The sequence below is a fragment of the Sceloporus occidentalis genome, unplaced genomic scaffold (genome assembly GCF_023333645.1).
Source record: "Sceloporus occidentalis isolate IW3139 unplaced genomic scaffold, rSceOcc1.0.p SCAF_2, whole genome shotgun sequence".
Classification (NCBI taxonomy): domain Eukaryota; kingdom Metazoa; phylum Chordata; class Lepidosauria; order Squamata; family Phrynosomatidae; genus Sceloporus; species Sceloporus occidentalis.
The window spans coordinates 47758999-47785515 of NW_028316982.1; the positions used below are offsets into that span (position 1 = coordinate 47758999).

Below are 26517 nucleotides of genomic sequence, written 5' to 3' on the forward strand. Positions count from 1 at the left end.
CTAAATCTGTGAATAATCAAATCCAAAAAAGTCAAATCTGCAAATGTGGAGTGATGACTGTATGCACATCTCTGAGTTGTTTTGGGTGTTGTAACTTAAGAAAGCAACATTTCACAAACTGCTATGTCCAGTCTGCTTGTGATCAGCCATGGAGGATCAGCAATGAGGAATGCCTCTATGATGGGAAGCTGATTTAAGCTTATTATTCATCTATTAGTTTTATTTATATTTTGCCTTTCCTTCAACACACACTAGGTCTTATACAGTTTTCCCCTCCCAACTTCATTCTCATAATAATCTTATGGCTACGGACAGGCTATGAGAATGTGATTAATCCAGGGTCAGTCAATGAATTTCACGGTTCACTGCAGACCATAACCTTTAACACTTTAATGATTATTCCATACTAGTTCTTGGTTAAGCTCTGTTGCTATTAGTTTGTTGTAGGGTTTTCAGGCTATGTGGCCATGTTTTAGAAGAGGTTTTTTCCTGATGTTTCACCAGCATCTGTGGCTAGCATCTCTGAAGATGCCGGCCACAGATGCTGGCGAAACATCAGGAAAAACCTCTTCTAGAACATGACCACATAGCCCGAAAAAAACACAAAAAACTATGGATGCAACCATGAAAGCCTTCAACTTCTGTTGCTGTTGTGTGACTCTAAGTCATTTCTGACTTATGGTAATCATATTACAGGGTTTCCTTGGCAAGATTTATGCAGAGGGGGTTTGCCTTTGCCTTCTTCTGAGGCTGAGAGAGTGTGATTTGCCTAACGTTTCCCACTGGGCTTCTGCAGCCAAGCAGGGATTCAAACCCTGGTCTCCAAAGATGTAGTTCCAGCACTACACCATGCTGGTTCTTAGCTTAACAATGACAACACTGCATTAATGGTGTTAAGATTTTAAAACAAAGTAATTGCAATTAAAAAACAAACAAAATAGTCTCCCCACCATCTTAATGTGATATACAAACACTTACTTTTAATACATGTAACTTCTAGAAAATTTGTTTGCAATTGGATTGAAGTAGGGGTTTGGGGGTTATATTGTGAATAGGATGATGACAAATAGTACCACTAAACTACTTCCACTTTATTATAAACAAATGTGCAAGATTAGAGTAGAATCTACAACCATGAAGAAGCTCATACTGAAGCAGTACTGCCCTCTGGAGCACATTTCCCCTAGAAACACCGAACTCCTATCTGTTGTGTGCTACGGATGGAAATAATATATGAAAATATATATATTAAATGGAAATAACACATGGTTCCTCAGTGCTGAAAAACAGAACCCTGAACTAATAAGAATGTTTACAGTTAGGGAAGTATTCCACCCAAAATTTGCATATAGTATTTTGTATGCAGAACATTTTCTGAGACGGAAACTGCATTTTCAGCCCAGAAAATGGTATTTCTGCACAAGCATTATTTTCTATGTAGAGAATATGTTTCCTGCATGGAAAATGCTGGGGTTTTTTCCTGCAAAAATAGAGTGTGAGAATTATGAACACTCTTGGGAAACTGCAGTTTATAAAAGAGTTCCTTAGTTCTTACAGAAGGAAGACAATTGCTAAATTGGCAATTAGTAATTACATTCCTACTACATGCACATGCACTATTTCTAGGCTTCTTTATGATTCAGACTCCAATGCCTAGAAAATTTACTTTATTGGACAACAACTCCCGGAACCCTTTGTCTATGCAACCACTGAAATATGTAAGTTAATTAACAGCAATCTAATTCCCCTCTCTTCATTCTTTGTGCTACCAGAAACGAGGCAATTTTGGCCCTGTCATCAGCCCATCTCAGACGTTTCCAGCAAGTAACTTCTCCCAGTTTTAGGAGCAGGAGAGCCAGGATGATGTAGTGGTTTGAGTCTTGGACTATGACTCTGCAGACCAGGGTTCAATTCTCTGTTCAGCCATGAAACTCACTAGGTGACCCTGGGCAAGTCACTCTGTCTGAGCCTCTGGGGAAGGCAATGGCAAACCTCCCTGAACAAATCTTGCCAAGAAAATGCCATGATAGTTTCATTTTAGGGTCGCCCTAATTCAGAAACTTTAGTTACATACTACTCTGTCAGTACCTATTCCTTGTCATAGTACTGAAGGTGGAATCCAATCATTGTGAAATCCTCAGTACTGCTTGAATAATACAGGAGACAGGCCGTTATCTTTTTTCTTTTCACACTAGCGTGGAGCATGCTTGGGTAATGTAGGAGAAACACTTATGGCCTGCACTTTGCTCGCCAGCAGTAAGGTCTCACTTGGGAAGAATGGAAGGTATGATTTATACCTTCTTCAGCTCAAGTGAACAAAATCCAACTTTAAACTTTTGTTTTTTGGGCTTAAAAACAAAACTAAACAAAGCAGAATCAACCCATGTAGTATAGAAGTAAGAACAAATATCTAATACAGGCCATACCTTTTATCAAGTCCAAAGATACTGCATATCTTTGATTTTCTAAGAGTTGACTGAGGGCCTATATAGATCGGCACTTTGTGCCAGGGGTATGCCCTCAGGTGCCATTTTGGCATGCACTGGTCCACACAGTGTGCACCATCATAGCACACCTCTGGACCTGCATCCACATGATGCAGCACCAAAGGGGTGTTATAAAGCTGTGCTGTCGTGGCTATGGCGCCCCTTCGAGGGCACAAAATGGAGCTGCTTTTTGCGGCTCCTTTTTGCGCTCTCCAGAGGCCGGATTGGGGTCGTGGCATGAGGTTGCCAAGGCCCTGATCCAGCCAAACCATTTGGGGGCAGTCTGCATAGCCCCTGTGTAATTTTACCTTTAGTCTTCTCTATCAGAGAGTTCTTTTGCCACAATAAACTACAGTCTCCAAGATTCCCTAGCTCTGAGCCAGGGCAGTTAAAGCTGTTTCAAACTGGATTATTTCTGCAGTGTATTTTGGACAAGAGAGACCAGGGTTCAAAACTCTGCTGGGCATGGAAACAATGGGAATCAGTTACCTTGGGCAAGTTACACTGTCCATGACAGTCCTGTGATAAATTTACCTTAGTCACCATAAATTGGGAATGTCTTGAAGACAACAGTCAACTTTATTATTAAAATATGTGTATTCTCCCCTATTGCATAAGATTTCTGAGCAGCTTAGAAAAGCTGAAATTATTTAACATTTAACAACAAAAATAATGTCAAAATTCTAAAAGCATAATAAATGGCAGAATAATTTTAATGACTGGATAATTTAAAAGGGTAACAAGGTGCAAAATCATGTATATAGAGAGATTTGGATGAAATATGTGTTAATCTGTTTCAGTTTAAAAAAAGAAGAGAAGGAAGTGGGTAATAGTCTTGTAGCATCTTGTTGCTTTAAAAATGTCACAAACCTTTCCTTGTCTCCTTTGCTACTCTTCCAATTTTTGTTTTTCCTTTATGAAAAGAATCTCAATGGAGTTTATCAAATGGGAGGAATTTCTCTTAAATTTGAATGAAAAGAAAGTGGGGCCAGAACGCATTCATGTGAATCCGCTCGTTTAGCGAATTTACGTGAATACAAATTGCGTTCAAACAGGCTTCCCATTGCCCAAAAATAGCATGCCCTTGCCCGAATTTGCGTGTGGTAGTCTATCACGCAATATTGTGAAACCCCATGATTGCGTTCAGACTGACTTCCCATTGCCCGAAATTGTGTGAGGTTGTCTATCATGCAATAACATTCAGATTGCCACTGGATTATACTTCCAATTTCCCTTGTCTGATAAACTCCATTGTGAAACAGTGCCATCTTGTGGTAAGTGGTAAAGACAACAACAATACAGGTGTGTTTGTGTGGAATGGCATTCTTATTTTATTACACATATTTACTTATCTGTACGTAAGCTCAACTGCTTTAATTCTTTCTCTCTGTGTATATTTCTGTGTATGTCCATGTGTATCTTACCATCACAGCTCCAAGACTTAAACCTGAATACCTGAAATTTTACAAGCATACTAAAGGGACCCTGAGTGTGTGTGCCTGAGTGTTATTTGAGTTTTAAAATATTTATATTTAGTCTTGGTGGACTGAATTGCCTACTTCAGAATGCACTACAAGAATGCTCCACCAGTGTATTTTTTGCTAGAGCCATGAATGAGTGTGAGTGTCAAACTTATCATGAAATTTGGAAACAAAGGTAGAAGCTCTCTCTGATGCAGAAGAGCACTAGGTTACCTTTCTGCACCATAGAGTCCTATGGGGCTATAGGGCAGGTCATCTACTCCCCTTCCTGAAGTGGTAACAGTAGAAAAACAGGGGGGGGGGGGGGGCAGGTACTACTATTTTAGTGTCCCAGCAGGCAGTCATCAATTCTGCAGTAGTTGGAAGCATGTGCAACCTATTTTAAACATCTCTCTCTCTTTATTGCTCTAAGCATCTATCACCACTCAGCTGCTGACAGCATCCTGTTAGCTCACAGATGCCTGTAAGGCAATTATGTGCCTATTTGCTCCTAATTTACAAACTTATATACTTCTGTGTACTTAGGGAGAGCCCCAAGTAGGCAAAAGCCACTCCTTTATTTTACCTGAACCGACAAGCTTCACATTCAAACAGACAAGTCCTGAACAATGACATTTTGCTAATATAAGAAAATAGGAAACAACCATCCCTAATTAGCCCTAATTGGTAAGTGCAAAATAGAAGACCACACATAAGGAACTATGGATTTGCTCAGCAGTTAACTTACCAAGCATTCCTGAAGATGGTGGATTTGGCTGAATATCCTCAGGGGAGTTCTCTTGAAGGATATCCCAAAGCTGCCACTGCATGTACGGATTCAGGATATAAAAGGGTTGTTCAGGATATTTTTTCCGATAGTGCTTGAAGCTTGCAAAAAAATTGTAGTCTGGTCTTCGATACCACTGAAACCAAAAATTGAAAGAACTGCAAATCTTCTATAAATAACAGCAAAACTCTTCCAAAACAATGGCCTCAAGCAAAGATGTTCTCCAGAAGCTTTCATCTTTCCACACAATGCAAATAACCAGTGTTTGTGGATCAGGTGTGAAAACCTTAGTATCAGAGACTCAGAGAAGGCCTGGTCCTGCAACTCTAAAAGAGGCCTTGTACTGAAGAACCTAGTGTAGATCAGGAGCGTGTACTGGAATTGTGTAAGTGAATCTGAACCCCTATACTACACTGGGCAGATTCAGATTTTTGTGGTCCCTGAGCCACTCAGCCCTCAATTTTTTAAAAAAATGGCAGCATTTTCAGGCCATTTTTGCACCAAAACGACACATAAAGCCCCTAAAATGTGTAGAAATACACACACTTCTCCCCATCCAATCTGCACAAGCAGAGCCCAGAACTCCATAGTACCCCCTAATGCCTCTGTTTTCTCCTGCCTCTCTCAAAGCTGTCTGGAAGTGATGGAAAGTTATTTCTTGCTGCCAATTTAAGAAGGACTAGTAGAAATAAAGTAAAGGATTTGGGTGTGGTATGGCTTGCAGGAGGTCTGGGGAGGATATTGGATCCTGGTACACACATGATTGCTCATTGCTGCTATATCCACTAGTGTCTGTTCAGTGGGTGGTTGCTGTGGTCACAACTCCCTAAAGCCAGATATGAGGAGATCCAGTGAATCTACACACAGTGCAGGTCAAGCTCTCCCAGTTCCTTCTTTACAGTGGGCCTGACAAATCACACACAGTATGGCCAAGAAACACAGGCTTGGTGTAGGATATTTGGTCTTGCTATCTCTCCTGATGATGAACTAGGTATTGTTATTCTGAAATAATGAGCAGGAACACTCTCTTTGCCTTAAAAGAATAGGAGAGGTGGTGTTGGAGGCTTTGCAAGCCATTTGAGTGTAGTTACATCAAACACTACATTACCACTGTGTGTGTGATAGCACAGCTGACAAGAAAAAACAAACACAGCAAATTGCCCACAGAAGGTGAGAATGGGGGATTTCCGTATATACTTGACTGTAAGTTGACCTCATGTATAAGTCATGGATCTTCACATGATCCATGGATAGGTCGAGTGTAAAACTTGGAGGCTACTTCAGTGTGTGTATGTGAGCAGCAAGAGGGAAGCAGTGATCAATATGAGACTTCAGTGTTTCAGCCTTCACTCCAGAGACAGCAAAGCCCGTGGGTGGGAGAGGGACTGTTAAACAAACAGCAATAAATCAGTCACCAAGGACTACCCCACGTTTCTGTGACTTTTGCATCAGGAACATTTAACAACCTAAGTGATGCATATACAACAATGTTCAGGTCATTCCAAATGAAGGAAGGTGAACAGCTACAAGAGCAGAGGGTCTTTTTAGTGGTAGTGACTTACCTGTGGAATGCACCTATCAAAAACATTTTTCTGGTACATCTTTACAGAGCCAAATGAAGCCTTTTTAAAAAAAAACAAATCCTCTGGAGTTTTAAAAACTCTTTTGGAGTGCTTTCAACTTAGCACATCTTCTATTTTGTTTTTAGGTCTACATTTTTGTACTGTAGTATTTCAACTTTTTGTTGCTGGTTTTATCTTTTATTATGAGGTGGTTTTAGAGTTTCATTTATGCTTATTAATGTACAGTCACACAGTCATTGGGCTGTCTAAAGGTGGAATAGATAGTGTGCAGCCTAAAAACTTTTTCAGTAAGTAATTGGGGGCTGTGAAACAAGAAATTCCTAGAATGATTCGACACTAAATACTTTCCTCTGACTTGGTAGAATTATAAAAATATCCTGGATCAAGCTAAGCCTTTGCCTTGGCGATTTCTGCTGAGATGCTTAACTGCAGTATTGTCTTGTATTTTCCTGTTTGATCCTTTTGGATCCTGGGCTAATGTAATCTTGCTGGTGTTCTAGGATGCCTATGGCCCAGCTCTGTAACACACAGTATGACAGACGTAAGACTGTGACAGGAGGAAAAATGTGAAACATAGAGGAGAAATTGATCAAATCATGAATTTCCTGGACAAGAGCTACGTTCCACCAAAATCAATATACCTTCATGCACACCTTACCTCTTGAATAGTTGAGTGATAAGGTGCTGGATCCCACACAATTAAAGTTCCAAAGTTATATTGTACGTCTGTAAGAAACTTCTGTTCTTCAACAGTAATAAGCTGGGAATGATAAAAGAAATGGGTTAAATGCATTCTGCCCCATTTGAAAAGGGAGACAGAGAAAGATAATGCATGAATGGATAGACAGACCAACAGACTTGAATCCTATTCAGAGATTATGAAAGCAGTGAAATAAACTCATGAGGAGAGCACAATAACCTGCCCTCTATTACAACTCTCCTCCTGTAGAGAGCAACCTTCTGAACAACTCTCTAGATTTAACTCTATACATTTTTTGAGAGGGCTAGTTGTTCCCCCATTCCCCCGCAATAGATTTTCTGGCATTGACACTGGATGTCATAAATAATAAACCTGATGTTACAAATGATAAAATGGTGCAAAGCATATCTTTTTTGGTCCACATTGTTGTGGTTCACTTGTCTAACAAATGGCATATCTTTATGGGTCTGGTAGTTTGGTTTATGTAGTCTACAAACATCTTGCACCATTTTACAACTTCTAACAGCAGCTATGTCTTTATGCCGTTCAGTGCAAATATCAGAAAAGCTATCTGGGGAAAAGCAACTTGCCCCCAAAAAGCATAAAGGAAGAAATTGTTGCAATACAAGAAGCAGCAGAACAGGTGCTCCTTTGGTGAGTCATAATGTGGAACAAAAGCACTTTGCAACTGACCTCAAATTCTGTGCATTAGAGAAAATAAACACCAATTTCAAAATCTTGCTGAAAAGATAATGATTTTTAAACTAAAATCCTTGGCACCTCGAGCTCTTAATGGAGAGAAATAATTTCTTCCACTCATATAAAATCAAATTGGAGTTTTCAGGTATTCTCTTCAGCCCAGTCATTTTCACAATGCCCTTGAACTTTGTCCAGTTATTCTAACATATACTCATAAAATAAAATCTAAATCTTGCAATCATGCCATAGTAAGTGATGTGGGTGTTATTTTGATCAGATTTTTTTTTTTTTTGGTTTTTTTTTTTGCAATTCAGCAAATTTCTGAAAAAGGCCTCTGGAGAAAGGATTAAAATATCTACAAGCCAAAACATACCATACTTGTTCAACATCACCTTTCAGATGTGGCTTCCTTGTTTCATGAGTGAAGCTCTAAGCAAGCACAAGTTGTGGCATTAGAAAATATAACTGCAGATGAAGGAACAGGTCTCTTAAGACATTAGCATAATCTTTGCATTTCCTGACTTCATGCCACCTGAGATTACTTTAAAAACATTCTTAAACCAGGAGGTTTTTTCAATACTGAATTACAGTACTGAGCATGCAAAGTTCAATGGATTGACCCCACTGATAGAAGGTAACAAGAATGGTTGGAATGGTCATGCTAAAACAGATTAAAAGCTAGCTCAGGACTGAACTAGATGTGGCATTTCTCATAAAAGATATTTCAGAGCAACAGAAAACACAGAACTACAACTGAGTCAACATTTCTGCAAATGCCCCTTCTTTGTAAAAATCAGAGCCCTCTCTGACCCTAGGAAACAATTAGCTGGAAAAGAACTAAATGTAGGAAATGTAGAAAGGCTGCATATGAAGACGTGTGAAATATATTTATATTTCAGAGTGGTGGCTTCACTTGGGAAGTGATCTCATTGTCTTTAAGGTTCTTTGCATTACCAGTATTCAATTTTCAAAGTGGCTGATTGTGACTGTCAAATGCAATGCCTCAGAGAGTGGTGGAGTTTCCTTCTTTGGAGGTTTTTAAACAGAGGCTGAATAGTCAACTGTCAGGGGTACTTTGAATGTATTCCTGCAGGGCAGGGGGTTGGACTTAATTACCCTTGTGGTTTCTTCCAATCTATGATGCTATGAATCTTCAAAATAGTTTTGCACAAGGGAAGAAGTAGACTCAAGAAAGTTATATATCGCCACTCCATTTTCACAGATTTGAAATTTGCGCCCCTCGCGGATCTGCGGGGGGCAAATGGGGAATAAATGGGCCATGCGCCTGCAGTGAGTTTCCATTTTTGCGGGGGAGTCTGGAATGGATCCCCCACAAAAATGAATGGCCGACTGTAGTAACTTTTCTAATTAAAAAATGAATGTATCAGTTTGCAGGAGTATCAGAAAGAATGGAACACCTCCATACATGGTGATACTGAATTGGGAACTGAATGTCAGTAACAGCTTCGCTACCCTTTGACTGAACCAGCATTCAAAGAAATATATTTAAACTGTGAAGCTGGGATAGCAGAATATAAATGTGTGTGCATGAGGGAGGCAAGGGAGGGAAAGAAGAGAATGGGAAGTGGGAGGGGTGGAGAGACAGGGGCCCCATTCCCACTGGGCAAAAAACCTGGCTTATTTCACTGTGATTCTGACTCGGATTCTGACCCATCGTTCCCATTAAAAACGGGTGCAAAGAGACTGTTTTTTTTTTACTCCTGTTTTCATTCCCATTGGTATTTTGCCTGAGGTAATTTGAAGCAGGTTATTTTGCTCCCCGTTCCCATTGCCCTTCCGGGACCTCTTTTTTTAAAGCAGCTGTCAATCAAGCGCTTAAGCGCTTGACATCACAGCCAATCAGTTGCTTAGGTGCTTTTCCCCTCTGGGAAAGGGAAAAAGGAGACTCTATTTCCCTCAAATCTATTCTCTGGAAAAGAGAAGGAGCCTCTATTCGCCCTAAACCCCTTTGCATCCGAGGCTCTTCTGTGTCTCCCCATAGTTCCTCTGGGAAAGAGAGAAGGAGCCTCCATTCCCCCAAATCCCTTTGCCTCCCCCATTGCTCCCTGGGCTGTCTGGGGGGCAATCAAGCCCATCTGCTGCTCAGGCAGAGGCAAAAAAATAAAAAATAATAATAGTTTAAAATTGTGTTCAAAGGCTCTCCTCACACATCAGTCTATGAATGTGGAGCAGGGGGGAGGTTGCAGGGGGCATAATGTGTTTACTGCATTTGGAGCTCAATGTAGTGCGATCGCCTCACCCTGTTTCCCAATCCACCAGGGGAAAGACTATGTGAACGGGAGAAAATGGCGCCGGCAATGCAGGAAAGAGAACAAGCAGGTGACACCCCCAGGCCAGCCCCTTGAGCACTGCTCCTCCCATCCCCAAGTTCCTGAACCAGATACCCTTTCATTCCCATTCATATGCCTCGAATCAGACTTGGGAGGCACAGGAAAACTCGCTAAAAAGCCGCTGTTTTTTTAAACCAGTTTATTGACCAATAATTCGGGGTTTTTTTCAAGATAAATCGATGCAGATTCAAATTCCAATGGGAATGATATCGGAGCAATGCTGATCGAATGCGCGCTGAAATGGAAACAATGCACCCATGATTCATGTCCTGATCCGCGTTATAAGCCAGTGGGAATGGGGCCAAGGAAAGAATCCCACTGTGATCTTTGCAGCAATGTCACATCTGAAATCCTTTCACATTACACAATCATGGGATTTGATCCCACTTGAATTCCCATGGCTCCATCTTACAGGTTCCTGAGATTTATAATTCGGTGACTGCAAATCTCAGGATTCCACAAAATGAAGCCATGGCAGTTCAAGGGGAATTAGTGATACATCTGTGTAGTTTGAAAGGGCCTCTGGATTTCCCCTGTATATTAAAGCAGCAGTTTTCAAATTGTGTTCTGGGGAACTTTCATACATTTTTCATGAGTTTGACTCATGAAACACTCATGAAATACATAGAAAGGGGCCATTCTAGGGCTTGTGAGGGTGAAGCTACTTTCGGTTCCCAAATCACTGAGGAACCCAGTAGTTTCTCAATAAGCCCAGGCTCACAGAGAGAAAATCAAGCAACCCACTGTGACTTCTCTTATAACATTATTTTTAGCCTTCACTTCTAGTTTCAAACCGTGATTTTCAAACTAATCTGAAGAATTTTCCTGTTCATCAGATGTGTTCTTCATTGAAAGTACAGGTATATTTCAGCTAACAAAGTAGATGTGTTCCTAAGCATTATTTCTTTAACAGAAAATTTGCCACTAGAGGCACAAATAACACAGAAAGAATAGACATAAGTTCCTGCACCACAAAAAAAAAATGTGATTCAACAAACTTTTTATCAAAACCTACAAATATGCACAAGTGAAATGAAACAACCAGAGGTTGTTCACACAGCTCAAATGAAATGTCTCTTCCCTGTCCTCACAGTGAGGCATTCTGATGATACAGGACCTAATCTCCACTTCTGGTGTGAACTGTCCAGACAATGCACCAAACTAGACATATACCCCCTTAAAATAGTTTTACATAACTCACCTTTTACTGCAGATCTTCCCAGTGGATCCAGAATCCTCTGTTGAGACTTGTGTAGCTGTTTACATCACAGCCTGCTGTGCCACCCAGTGCTGGCATAGAGAGTTGCTCACTCTAAGAACAAGATGCCCAGCCATGTGATTGATGCTGGGGCCCTCACTCTAACCTCAAAGTGAACATCTCATGGAAGCAGCAGTGGACGGCACAGTGGGACATGTGTGCAAACAGCTGCTTGATGTCACAATGGAGTTCACAAGTAACAGGAGTATTTCAGGGCAGCTCCAGGGCCAGAATACTTCAGGCTGCTTATGGAGTATTCTGGCCTGTGCAGACCCAGCCAAGGTCAAGTAAGTAAATAAACAAATAAGTAAACCAAGGTCAGGTAAATGAAATAAGTAAAATAAGTAGATAAAAACATTTTGAACATTTCATTATCACTTGAAATTTTCTTTTTAAATTCATCTGGAGGTGATCTTTCTTTCTTTCTTTCTTTCTTTCTTTCTTTCTTTCTCTCACTAGCTTCCACTTTTATGATGATTTCTATTTTGGTGGCCAATCTTTAGATGCATGTTGGAGGGAGGCTTATCTGCTTTCCCCTTTGTCTCTGTTTTGCTGTTCATGCAAGCTCTGCAGGAGATTCTGGAGGCAGCTGCTGTTTACCTTGCCTGTCATAGGCAGGACCACAAAGCTATAGTAGGACTGGCTAGAGTAGATTCCCGCTCTGTTCCAGTTCAAGATTTATTGTATTGTTTACTGCATACATGTTCCTGCAACCTAATACCAACAGTCCATGTTTCTCTAGCCCTCCTTCAGCATCTTCCCAATTCTACTAAAAAAAAAAAAATCTTCCAGCTACACTGGTCTGCCTAAAAGGAATTTTAAAAAAAGAGATTGTTTGTCAGAGGTTTTGTTAACTAGAGTATGCCTGTATCAGTAATGATGGGTTGGCATCCTTGGAGGAGTTTCTTGTTTCCTCTACTATGGCAACTGCATGGCCATGTTGGAAGCATTCCAGGAGTGGGGTCCAGCAGGCATGGCCAACGCTCTGTTTGAACCAAGACTGTACTCACTAGAGTTCCTTAGCAGATAAGTCAATGAGGAAGAAGTACAATAAAATTTGAAAAACAGTGGTTTCTTAAAGTGTATCAATAAGAACAAGACATAACCTTCTGACTTATGAGGGGCAAAGGCTAAGGTGTGCATGTGTTGCCTTACTTATGGAGATCCTATGAATTTCATAGGGTTTTCTTAGGTAAGGAATATTCAAGGAGTGTCTTTATGAGCTACTTAATCCAAGTCCGGTCCGGAGCAATATACCCCAGATTCACAATGGTGACCACATGCACAAGTCCAAATCCACTGTGATACTGCGTTGTGTACATATCGGCCAATTCCATCTTTGGAGCCACTGCCACTTTCTCGCAAGCAGGAGCTTCATGTAAAACCTGTCTGGCACACTGTCACTTCTACTGAGGTCAGAAAATAACCCCAGACAGGTGATCAACAAGGAGTCTTGGTGCCCATCTCTAACCTCAGCAGAAGCAGTGGTGTGTTAGGCAGATTTACATAAAGCTCTAGCCCACAAGGAAATGGTGGTAGTATCTCCAAAAATGGGCCATCCCCTTTTTCCTGTGCTGCTCAGCAAGAGAAAGGGGGATGGCACGGCTCTTGGTGTATGAGCAACTGGAATGAGCTGAATTGCACCCAGTCCAGCTGCCCACATGCCAAAACAACCTGAGATCATTCTGGAGTTTCCAGGAAGCGCCAGAATTTCCCCTGACTTTGCTTAGTTCGGAGCAAAGTCAAATTAAGAGCAGAAAATCACAGATCCTCCCTGGAAATACTGGCCATATGTCATCAGGACTGCAGCACTGACTTTGGGATGAGTACAGCATTTTTCACTGGTGCAGACAAGCCCTCAGAAGTGATTTTGCCAGTTCCTTCCCTTGAAAAAATATCCTATTATTATTATTATTATTATTATTATTATTATTATCCTTTAAACCTACTGTATTCATTAGTTGTATCCTATTAATATCCTACGCTAATTATTAGTGGTCTCCTTTCCATGTACTAACCAGGGCTGATCCTGCAAGATCTGGTGCCTTTAGGGTATTTAGGCTGCTAAAGACTAAGGTAGGGCACCTTTAAATGGAAGGGACTAAGGCTTGTCCTGCTCACCTCCCAGATATTCTGTACACTGCAGAAAGGGCAGTTTCTCATGAACTTGCTCTTGCAAACGTGCTTATCCGTTAACTCAGCTGCCTCATTAATATCCAGTCCCCAGATGCTTTTGGCTATTTTTAACTGAGTACCAGGCACCAGTACTACAACAGCTCAGATGCCTGCTTTCAGGGGCCTTTCTGCACTTTATCAGCAGCCACTTAACTGCTACCAGATTTATGCATCCTGTCCTTTTGCACTATTCTTAATGAACTGCTTGGTTTATTGGCTGCTTAAATGTTTGGGCTTTGATTGTCTTGATAATTCCCACTTAACTGTCTCCGTGATCTGTCCTGTATACACTATCAGACTGATTAATGAATATTATAGAATCCCCACAGGGCAGCTTACTTTTGCGTATTAATTAATTTTCACTTCAATCTTCATTTTAAAGCTCTCTCTCTCTTGGACCTTCTAACAGATATGACTAATTCTCCCTGCTGCCGACTCCAAGTCTGTGAAGGAATACTGGAAGGGTCATTCACCATAGGGAGGTTTTTAGGGATGTAAATGTGAGGTGCCTATGAAAGGATTAGCTTTCAGCTGCTCCATTCCCCAATATCATATATAATCTTCTGCAGAGGGCTTCACCTACCCCTGCTGCTCTGATCAATCAAACTGGTTGATGGGGCCAGCTGCAGTCAACATGGAATCTCTTGGGAATAAACATCATGTATTCAAGCTGGACTAACAACACAGAAAGAAGAAATGAATTGAAAAGATTTATAGTTGTAGATTCATTACATAGGACATAAATGCCTCTTCCAGCTAGATTTAGACTCTGAAATGTACCTAGCCAAAACTGATAGGACTTAAAATTATGTTCCCTATTAAATGTAATCTGTATGGGCATGTGAAACAAAATTCAGGCTGTGATACAAAATTTGTGGGTTGGATCCAGACTTAGCCGTAACTAGAATTCCACAGGATTTAAATAGGCAAGATTAGACCAGACAAAGTTACAGTAGATCCTCCACATTCGCTGGGGTTAAGGGCACAGGACTTCCACAAAAATGAAAAAAAAAAAAAAAACCCTACTTTTTTAACCTGAGAGACCACCTTGCTAGGAATCTCTAGGTCCTTCAGCACTACTCTGTGGTCAACATCTGCCAAAAATTGACCACAGGATCATACTGGAAAACCTACAAATGCCTAGAGAAGTATTTTCTCTAATAAACTCTAGATCCTCCAGTGCAACTCTATGGTCAATTTCCAGCTGCATTTCTCTGGAGGACCTAGGGGTTCCTAGAGAGAACATAATAATCAAATCTGCAAATTATCAAAACTTCAAATGCCAAAGCCACAAATGTGGAGGGCTGACTATATTAAATCCTATGAATGTTGAATGCTCTGTCTGCATACACTCTACTTTCCTTTCATCATTGTGTAACAATATGAATTACCTCATGGGTGGGCAAAGTGACAACCTTAAGGCTTTTGGTGGAAAGAGGTAGAACCATAGAAACAAAGACATAGAATAGGATGTAGGGATAATGTTGTCCAACACCCTGCTATGTAGGAATGCACAGCTCCTGAGATGTGCACATCCACTTCTGTTTAAAGATCTCCAGAAAACATCTCTATCACCCTTCAAAGCAGTCCATGCCACTGTTCAACAGCATTTCCTATCAAGAACACTTCCCAAATGCTTAATTTGAATCCACTGGTTTTCTGTCCTAATCTGTGGAGTAACAGAAAACAAACATGCTCCATCTTTTACATGGTATCCCTTCAGATTATAATTTAAAACCTCAAGAAGCATTACTTTGTGTGGCTCCCTCCTCCCAAATTCCCCTTCTGTTGAAAGCAAGGATGCAAAAATTAATGAGAATTCTTTATATGCCTAGGATCATAGCAACTGGGACCAGGAAGGACTAGGAGAGACCATCCACTTGATGAAATATCTTATCTTTCACTGCACTGTGGATAACTTTAGGGGAAAAAGCTCTCACTGGAATAAATGAGAGCATTATTATTCGAAGTTTAATACCAGTGGTACATGTGGGGGTGGTCAGATTTTTGTTAAGACTTATAGGGAAGGACAGCCTTTACTTCCCCTTCTTATGTGCTACAGTCCTGATGAATATTTTCCCTGCACCAGGTTTTCCTAAATTAAAAATACAATCTGTAATGTGTTCTGATGAGATATTGTGTCATGTGCTGTCTGGTTTTAAGATGCAAACCCCAATTGCCTTCATATCTGTTAAAATTATTTTAAAATAAAATCTTTCAAACTCAGTGGCTCTATACTGGTTCAAAGGCAATACAAAGCGTTGACATCAGTGGTTCTTCCACTTTTTGCTGCAGTGTTTGTTTCTGTAACTTTACTGGACAGAAGAGGTTGCATAACCAATAGAGCAGAAGCAAGTCCTCATTAAATCCCTTACATTGTTAAACCAAAATAAACCACCTTCCATTGCATTCCTTATCACTATATCTATCTACCAGGAGACTTACCTGGGAATTTACAAGCCGAATCGTGGTTTTCTCTCCCACGTCAACCTGAAACCCTCTGGTAGGGGCCCCATTAAACCGCAACACAGCATCGTGATTATCTAAAAGCAAAAAACAGGAAATATAAATTCAAGATATCTGATAGATCAAAACTTCTAAGGAACAAAAGTCTGTTTTGAGCTCTAGAACTCCACTATACCTGTTAAGGAAAGTCAGTAACAAGCATTAGCTCTACTGCAGCCAAACTTTCAATTGTGCGTGTAAGAAATTTTTATTTACACAGAACCTTCTACTTAGGTTTACATGGGTTTGCTCCTATAATATTATCCCATTTGAGAAAATCCAACTGCAACAGAGAGCACAACACCAAAGCATCTGGGGGCTTTGTGCTGATAGAGCAGCAAATCTTTTCTAAAATTTAGTTTGAACTTTAGAGTTGCAATCCACACTGTGGAAACCTACTGGGAGAAATAGAATTCAGCACCATCAATAGCTCCTTTCAAATTCAAAAATAAAATATGGATCAAGCTCATCACTGCACTGGCATGTGAACCATCAGGTGCCACTTCATCTTAACATTCCAGGAAACATACACAAAAAACATACATACACAAAATGCACTACTTATAAGAGAAGAAGTAGAAATGTTTTTCTATTCTAACATGTGACGTGATACATGCTGGAATAATGGCAGTCATAAACAGATTTCTTATGACACTGTGAACATTGTAAAGTTGTGAACAAAACTTTCAATCAGTTCAGATATTACTGAAGTAATAGTGGTTGTAGATTCTGAATATCTAGGAATATCAGCCTGTCTTGGATTAGGCTACAGTACAGTTCTATGGATTTCTGTGATATTATTATGATGTTTTAGTTTTCGTTTTACTGTTTGCTGCTGTTTATTTCCCTGTTGGAACCCATATTTAACAGGAGAATCTTTGCATACATTAATTTTTAATGTATTTTAGAATATTCAAAATGCCACACAGACATAATTAATTAATTCATTTAATTAATTAAAATATTCCCAGACCAACCTTACTGAAAGAATTTCAGGGCAGCGTATAGTGGTGTGAGTGAATAAACTTTTCAGACCATCATGAACTCCATCCAAGGGTATTAAAAGAACTGGCAAATGTAATCTCAGAGCCACTGGCAATAATCTTTGAGGACTCCTGGAGAACAGGAGAAGTCCCAGCAGCCTAGGGAAGGCAAATATTGTCCCCATCTTCAAAAAGGGGAAAAAAGAGGATCCCAACAATTATTGGCCAGTCTGACATCAATACCAGGAAAGATTCTAGAGCAGATAATTAAATAGAATGTCTGTGAACATTTAGAAGAGAATGCATAATCACAAAAAGATAACATGGGTTTCTCAAAAACAAGTCATGCCAAACTAATCTGATGTATTTTTTTTAATATAGAAAGACCATCTTGGTAGCAATAGCAAGCAATAGTAAGTACATTTCTAGCAGTTTACAATGTGTAAGCTAATAGCCCCCAACAAGCTGGGTATTCATTTTAGCGACCTCGGAAGGATGCAAGGCTAAGTTGGCCCTGAGCCCCTGGCTGGTACTGAACTTACAACCTTGTGGGTTTTGTGAGTGAGTGGCTGCACTACAGGCATTTAACCACTGTGCCACCAGGGATCTTCAAGATGGTAGATGAAGGGAATGCAGTAGACATAGCATATCTTGATTTCAGTAAGTCCTTTGATAAGGTCTCTTCCAATTCTTTGATTTTATGATTCTACAGAATAATATTATTCCGTAATCTTTAAACAACTCCACAGAATACAATATTACATATGGGGACAGAGCCTGAAATAACACCTGATGATTTCATAACTGAGATGAGATTTCAACCAATCTGATGGAGCTCTTACATTACACTTACTCTATGGTATCTGAAATTGCAGTTTTACTTAAACTCAAATGTATCTTCTTGACTTGACAGAATTAATCGTTTTATTGTTAGTAAAGCCCATACCTACTATGAAATATACAGTAACTCAACCATAATTTTCAATTGTAAATCATAACTTGATTTAAAATAGGGATTATATTATATAGTATACATTAGACTAGACTGGGTAGCACTGTCAATTACAGTTTTGCTTTTAAAGGGCCAGGGCTGGCTCAATGTTTATTCTGAATTCCCACAACCACTGGTTACATTTAGATGTCACAACAAACTATGTTGTTGGGACAAGGCTAGGTTCTCCCTGGTATCAAATGCTCCCCCATCTTCTCTCTGTTCTCCAATGAAGCTAAAAGTAGGAAAATGGGTAGCTATGCCATCCATTTTCGATAAATGACAGTTTAGCATGCCAGCTGAACTCTGCACTGTGGCTGATCATCAGTACAGTTGCTAAAAGAAGATCCCATGGCTGGTTGTTGGTTTGTTTCAAAGAAACAACAGTTAAGCTTCCCCTGGGTTTTGTAGATCCCCAAACAATCTTCTAGTCGCAAAAACAAAATCATAGTTAAGAGTAATCAGTAAAAGGTGTTTTAAGAAAATGTCAGCCCCAATATAATCATAGGCATTACAAAACATGGTCACACACACACTGAACTTGGGGGATGCTTGATGAGAAGAATAAATACTATCAACTGAGAATGAATTATTTTTTCCAGCCCCCAAACAATAAAACCCCTAAAAGTCAAAGATTTTAATTGCTTCCTCCCCCTGCTTTTATTGCAATAGAAGAATAACACACACCTATTTCTTCCCCCAAGTGAGATGACTTCATGGATCCTGCTGAGGATACGACTGCACATCGGCCCAATTCCATGTTGATGTTATCCTTTGGCAGATATGGCTCCCATTCTGACGTACTAAAGGGCTTATCTGCAGCAGTTATCATCCCAAAGTTCAGCCGTTTGCGAAGTTGGCATAATAACTCCTTAGGTTTGCGTTTATTAGTATTCTTTGGACCAGAATACTTCACATTATACTTGTTAATTTGCAAATAGGTTTTCCTTGCCTTCTGTAGTCTTGGGTGGAGGCTTTGGGATGAACTATCCTTGTTCCACACTTTCAGGTAACTGGGCAATTTCTTGGGTTTTGTCACTAAATTGCTTTTTGTCACTTTTGAAGTAACATTAATTTTAGTATTTGATGCTTTGGTAGACAAAGGGACTTTACTTGTGTCATTAACAGCTTCTTCCTGGACTGTTCCTTCTTTTAGGACACCCCACCTCCACATCTTTATCAGTATGTTGTCAGATCCACTTTCTGGCCGTATAGAAAAATAGAGTCCCTTTCGCGTTTCCTTCCACAAACAAATAGTCAGAACCAAAATAAAAGCCAGAAGGACGTATATACATTTTCTAAATGAGTTGACATAAACCATAATGTATGATGATGCATCAGGTTGGAGAGATCAACTTCAGAATGGAAGTTGGACCTGGAAAAAAACACACAGATATATGAGAAAATCATTTTAAAATGTTAGGGATATCAATAGCATGGTTCATGCCTTTTAGATGTAGTCTGGCCTGTGCTGAGAGATGCTTTTCCAAAAGCTGATCCCAACTATAATTACGTCTAGGGAACATATGTTTAAGCCAAGGCAAAATTTGGGAAAGCTAGCCTTTGGGGCTACAACTTCTAGGATACTCCAACCAGCTCTGTGAGATTTTTGTGAATCTTTTGTGCATTTTAGAAGCTAGGACATATGTTGGTGCTCAAGGTTATGTGATAAATTATCCCTTTTTGTATAGTACCAGCTATTACAACATTATTTGACCTATAGATTCCACATTAATACCACTGATTTCTTAAGAGATTTCTATTTGTGAAGTGAGAAGTAGGAAAAGCTGGGGTAGAGCCAGCTACCTATAGGTCATCACATGCTGTGCTGGGGGGCTGTAGGGAAAGGATATAACCCAGAGGCTTGTGTGCAAAACACTTAGGACTATCAGAAACAGAGGTCCTGTTATGATGAGAGGAAATGAGGAATTCTGAATAGGGTTTGAAGGGAGTAGAGAATGTGGAAGGAGTTCAAGGATAAGTGTTATTTGAAATTGAGATGTTACTATATCACATATATGAAAAAAGAATATTTTTTTTTATATCTTCTTACCTAATAATACCATTTACACTCTAAAACAGTTCTATTTTAACTTTCACTTCCTTAGGCTAACGCTCAAAGTCCCTCCATTCTTATCTATTCTCTTATGACTAACTCTCATTGTGTGAATAATCTGTTATCCATTAGATCTATAAGCAATGATAATAGTACTTAGATATTGCCTTTACAACAGCTCTAGTCTACTCATTCAGTCACTTAATATTCCTATATCTCCATATGATTCTCTATCAAAGCTCAAATAAGTTACATTCTCTTTTAACATTTCGTATGTATTCCTTCCATGGATTCCAAACCTCATAGTATTTGTCTAATGTTTCATTACTTAATGGCGTAGTTAGTTTTTGCATCTCACAGATTTCCATTGTCTTTAATCTCCATTCATCTAAATTTGGGATTTCTTCATTCTTCCAATGTCTCGCGAAGACCAGTCTTGCCGCCACAATCAGGAAGAATATCAGTTTGTCTTTGTATTTGTCTAATTTTAGTTTGTCTGAGATGCTTAGAAGATACAGTCCAGGGTCCAAGCCTCCTTCAAAATCGATCACCTTCTTAATTTCTTTATGTATGTTTTCCCAAAATTTCCTTGCTTTTTTGCACTTCCACCAACAGTGTAAGTATGTACCCACATTTATTTTACATTTCCAACACTTCTGGCTATTATTTTTATACATTTTCCCTAATTTATACGGTGTTAAATGCCATCTATACATCATTTTGTAGAGGTTCTCTTTTAAAAGAACACATGGGGTATATTTTATCCTTACTTGCCATAACTTGTCCCATGATTCTAACTGAATTTGTTCTCCGCAGTCCTTTGCCCATCTTATCATGAAGTCTTTAACTGTCTCTTTTTCCAATTCAAATTTTCTAATTAAACTGTATAACTTTGAAATTTGTTTTTTGGGAGATTTCAATAAGTTTTCTAATTCCATTTCCATCGGGCCAAATCCTCTTTCTTTTAGATCTACAAGAAAGCATTCCTTCAGTTGCAAATGGGTGAACCAATTACACGATAACCCTTCTCTATTCAAATCTTCCTGCGATTTCATCATTATCCCGTCCCCTCTTGTTTTTATTAGATCTTTATATGTCACCCAATATTCCTTTTTCAGAATTTCTCTTTTGTATATAGCTTCATTTGGTGAGGTATGAAGTGGTAGTTTTGGACACCATATTTTTTTGTATTTATTCCAGATTCTCAATAAATTTCTCCTTATTATATGATTATCAAAATTTTTATCCAGTTTTAATTTATCGTAAAAAAGATATCCGTGGAGACCAAATTTTAATTCAAATTTTTCCATATTAATTATCCTTTTATTTTGTAACTTTATCCAATCAATAAGCCAATCTAACGCGCATGCATAAAAATACCACCCTCAGATTTGGAACAGCTAGGCCTCCTTTCTCTATGGCATCCTGTAAGACATTTATTTTGATTCTCGGTTTTTTATTACTCCAAATGAAGTTTGATAAATCTTTTTCCCATTTTTTAAATATCTGATCTTTATTGATTATTGGCATATTCTGAAAAAGGAATATCATTTTAGGAAGAATTGTCATCTTGATGACTGCCATTTTGCCAATCCATGAGACATTCAGATTTTTCCAATTTTTAGATCTGTTTTAATTGTTTTCCATATCCTTTCATAGTTATTTTAAATAGGTCAATATTCCTTCTAAAGTTCCATCGAAATCTATTCTTCCATACCTTAAAAGCTATTATTGTTTGTATGTACAGTGCTGTGCAAATCTACAGCGCTATATAAATAAAGCATAATAATAATAATAATAATAATAATAATAATAAATAGGCCTGCTTCTACTCTGAGGCAGGAGATAACATGCCTGCCCCCACCTAAATATGATAGCTCTTGTATTTAAAAGGTGTAGTCAAGTCAGGAAGTAAGATATGTTCAATGTATAAAAAATGTTTTTTTCCTCCAGAAACCCCAAAAAGCCATGTGTTATTTTCTTGTGAGTGCTGGACAGCTGGGGTTTCTTGTACAAAAAAACCCCTGCAACAATAAACTTGCACAGGAAAAATGCAGCCATCCAGAAACAGTATTTTTGATTTTGCACAAAAACCATGTTCCTTGTGTAAAGGACATCAATTTGTGTAATCCCCACCTCCAAATGTGTAATTTCTCAGAACACTTCCAAGGCTGGGGCAGGGGGGGGGGGGAGTTGCGAGGTTCTCACTACTGTGTGATTCTTTCCAAGTAGGTTTCATGAATATTTGGAAATCCATTTTTTGGCCAGGAAATGAATAAGCTGTGACTATTCTTTCCTTCCCTTGTTGCTAGTCAGTGCAGTAGATGAGAGGTGAGGAAATGTTTAGGAGTCAGTTTTCTGCTTAAAAGTGGCAAAACAAAGAAATAAAACCCAGAACAAATTATTGCAAATTTGGAGGGATCATGAGATGGAAAACAGTCTTTGTACATGTGGCCCCAGGGTAGCGCTTTGCTCACCTTGCAGTAGATTAGTGGTGCTCAGCCTTTTACCTTCCAGGAGGTATTTTGGACTTCAACTCCCAGAAGCCTCAGCCATCATGTCTAGTAGTAGTGAATTCTGGGAGCTGAAGTCTAAAATATCTGGATGACTAAAGGATGAGAACCACTGCAATAGATGGTACTAAGCTACATTGCCTAAGTTACCTTCCAAAATGTTCTAAGGATATAACATCATCAAGGAAGAGATTGAAAAAGCGATCTGGGAGGGGTTACAACTCCTACAAACTCCCAGCCTGTAAAATTCAAGGAATTTTAGTCCAAAAAGTAACATTTCCAAGATCCATCAAGGTTGTTTTGTCATCAAAAGTAACACTGCTAGCAGGAGTATATTCATATGTTCCACCTCTAACAGTAGAGAAGAAATATTGAGACCTAATTTAGATGGCCAAGGTCTAAAACACACTGCAGACATAGTCCAATTTGAAACTGCTTTAACTGCCCTGGCTCTATGGTAGGAAATTCTGGGAACTATAGTTTTGTGAGACATTTAGCCTTCTCTGTCAGAGGGCTCTGGTGCCACAATAAACTATAATTCCCAAGATTCCCTAGCACTGAGCCAGGGCTGTTAAAGTGGTCTGAAACTGGATTATTTCTGGAGTGTGTTTTGGACCCAGGAGAGATGCATTAGTCACCTTCATATCCTTGGTTGTCATTTCCTTGCCAGCTGGGCCAGCTAACCACAAGCTCATGGTCCTTAATAGACAGAAATTTCCTCACCTCATAAAACATTACATTATTTGATGGCATGGTTCACCTAAAAAAACCATTGCTCTGTTCTACTCTTTATTATTTCAACTCACTAGTACTATTAGAGGCAGATGTCATCACTAATCAAAACAGAGCTGAAGTGGCCTAGTTGACTTGCTTCTTGTGCTTGCCTTGGATCATAACTGCCATTTTAAAAACGGAACCTGTTTGTATAAAGCTGTGGAAAAGGTGATTTAACAAAACATAAAGTGAGTCCAGAGGTAACTGCATGAGATCACAGAAAATTAGAAACTGGGACAGTCAGTGCTCATAACACCTCTATAAACATCTGGTAGTACACACAGATCCCTCAGGCCCTCACTTGTAATCTGTTTTTTGGGCTCATCAGAAGCTATTTAGGGTTCAGTCTAAATCACTTCAGCTTCACCTACTTATCAACCTGCAGACCTGATGTGAAAAGGCTTATTACTTAACCAAAAGGGGTCTTTGGCACCTAAAAACAAACCATTCTGCTGTAGCATAAACATTCATACACCATAACAGTATGTCCCAACCTTGGATATGCAGATATTGTTAGTTTCAACTCCCATCATCCCTAACCACTAGCTACATTGGTTAGAGATGATGGGAGTTGCAGCCCATAGGTCACTGTGACACTGTGGACCTGACAGTTTTACATCAGTTTTCTTTACTTACATGTCTAAGTACTGCCAACAGCAGGGATAACTTTAGTACACGTTACATCACTGGACATGATGACCAATTTTGAGCAATTAAGTACAGTGGACCCTTGTTATACGCTGCGGTTTGGTTCCAAGATCCCCTGTGGATAACAAAATCTGTGTATGCTCAAGTCCCATTAAATATAATGACATAGCAAAATGGTGTCCCTTATAAAAAAAATGGAAAAGCAAGGTTTGATATTTGAAATTTATACTTGGATGCTTGAATCCGTGTATAAAAAATCCGTGTATAAGAAGGGCCGGCTGTAATTGTTCTCTTTCTTTAAAAAAAAAAGGTTTGTTTTTATTATTAACAATGTTCCTTTAAGCTTGGAAGTTAGGGTTGCCATTCGTCAGGACCTCCAAAACGAGACAAATGTAGGACAAAATTTTCAAATGTAGGACACATTTTTTGTGTCCTACATTTGAATAGGAGCCTCCCTGAGGGGAGGCTTTCCTTGCCTGCCTGGGCCCCGCCCTCAGAGGGGGCGGAGCCCAAGCGGGGAGGGACTCCTCTCCTTCAGGGAGGCTTTCCCTGCCGGCCTGGGCCCAAGCGGCGAGGGAAAGCCTCCCTCAGCTTGCTATATCTCACCCGGGGGCGGGGGCAATCCCGGGGGTGGGGGCAAACTGGGGCGGGACTGTGCGGACCCGCCCCAAACTGGGAAAGTCCCGCCCCCAGGCGGGATATGGCAAGCCTATTGGAAGTAAGCCTCACTGTGTTCAATGGGGCTTACTTGAGGAAAACATGAGCAAAATGAGTAATAGCAAAATGCCTTCTTTCCTACTAAATACAATTGGCCCTTCTTATACATGGATCTTTTATACATGGATTCAAGCATCCATGGCTTGAAAATATTTAAAAAACTATAAATTTCAAATATCAAACCTTGATTTTCCATTTTTTAATAAGGGGCACCATTTTGCTATGTCATTATATTTAATGGGACTTGAGCATACATGGATTTTGTTGTCCACAGGGGATCTTGGAACCAAACCCAGCGGATAACACAGGTCCACTGTAACAGGGATGTAGCTAGGATTTTAGGAAGGGGGGTCCAACCATTATAATGGGGCTTGGGTGCGGCAGCGCGGCAGCACACACCATTCATTTTTCTAATGGAGGGGGGGGGTCCGGACCCCAAGAACCCCTCCCCCCTTGGCTACATCCATGACTGTAAGTATAATATATATAACTTCTCACCACACCAGGGTGCGGAGGCCAAACTGTATTCCTTTAAAGACAAAGGTAGTAGTTACATGCTTTTCCATATTCCTCCTCTAGGAGTACAAGGATGAGACCTAAAATTGCACTTTTGCTCAAGATTGTGTAGCACCAGTCAGGTCTGAGATGCTTAACTGGAGATTCTGAGTATCTGTTTAATTTGTATGCCACTTTCCCTCCAGAGTTGAACCCAAGGTGGCACCCATTATAGAGAGTCAATTAAAAACCTTCAAAACAAAAATTCACTATTAAAAGCAATTAAAATCACTAAATAAAACAGAATAAAGTTATCTAAACGGCATGCAAAAATTTAAAAAGATAAAAAAGCATCCAAATAAGAAGCTCTCCTGCTTACACAGTAAAAACCTGCTTAAACAAAAAGGTTGTTGCCTGTGGAAGGGAGTTTTAATGTACTACTTTTCTATATTTTTAAATCCTCTGGAATTTGCTTCCACCGGGTGTAAACAGCCACTGAAAAGGCTCTCTCATATCCTCAACAAAGCTTATTGGGCTCCATCTTGTTTTTAGGAGGTTTGACACTGCATAATTATCTTAATTCGTCCTTTCTCATTATTTAAAAATATATATATTTATAATTCTTTAGGTAGATGTAGTAGCAATAGTAATAGTAGTAGTAGTACTTGCTGTTGTTATTATTATTATATTGTTTTATATCCCACTGTTTTCCCAGAACTGGGACACAGAGCTGCTCATAATATTAAAATAACAATACAATTAAAAACATATAAAAGTGGTACATTAAAATGGAATTAAATTGTTAATAATATTAAAGTAGAATACCTTTTAAAAAGAATAAAAGAATAAATTGTCTAAAACACAAACGTTTATAAAACTTTTCTAGAGAGTGCAATTTTGTATAAGTCCTACTGGACATGGCAGGCCTAGGGTTGCCATACTGCCGGACCTCCAAACCGGGGAAAATGTAGGACAAAATTTTCAAATGTAGGACACACAAAAATGTGTCCTACGTTTGACAATTTTGCCCTACATTTTCCCTCGCAATCGCGGCGGGGAGCGGAGGCCAAGCGGCGAGGGAAAGCCTCCACTTAAGGAGGCTTTCCCTCCCCGCCTGGGCCCCGGGCCTCGCCGTGATCGGAGGCCAGGATTGGGGCTTCGCCTCGTTCCTGGCCCCCGCAGGGACCAGGAAGGAGGCGAGGAGAGCGCCGGCCATCGCCGGGGCTTCGCCTCGTTCCTGGCCCCCGCAGGGACCAGGAAGGAGGTGAAGAGAGCGCCGGCCATCGCTGGGGCTTCACCTTGTTCCTGGCCCCCGCAGGGACCAGGAAGGAGGCGA

The 26517-nt window shown here is 39.8% G+C and overlaps 1 protein-coding gene across 5 annotated transcripts in view; it reads right to left on the minus strand.

Moving 5' to 3' along the window:
- The window catches only part of LOC149318243 (beta-galactoside alpha-2,6-sialyltransferase 1-like), a 102650-nt gene that overhangs the window by 9725 nt on the left and 66408 nt on the right, over positions 1 to 26517 (minus strand). The window contains exons 1-6 of one of the 5 annotated variants that reach the window (XM_089509283.1): positions 23958 to 24073; positions 23354 to 23478; positions 18666 to 19353; positions 15945 to 16042; positions 6975 to 7076; positions 4695 to 4869 (exon numbers count right to left, since the gene is read on the minus strand). In XM_089509283.1, the coding sequence (XP_089365409.1) occupies positions 4695 to 4869; positions 6975 to 7076; positions 15945 to 16042; positions 18666 to 19299 (1009 nt within the window). In that variant the 5' untranslated portion in view covers positions 19300 to 19353; positions 23354 to 23478; positions 23958 to 24073. Of the gene's footprint in view, positions 1 to 4694; positions 4870 to 6974; positions 7077 to 15944; positions 16043 to 18665; positions 19354 to 22511; positions 22534 to 23270; positions 23293 to 23353; positions 24074 to 26517 lie in introns of those variants that run through there. The other 4 variants (XM_089509282.1, XM_089509285.1, XM_089509284.1 and 1 more) reach the window with 4 other exon arrangements.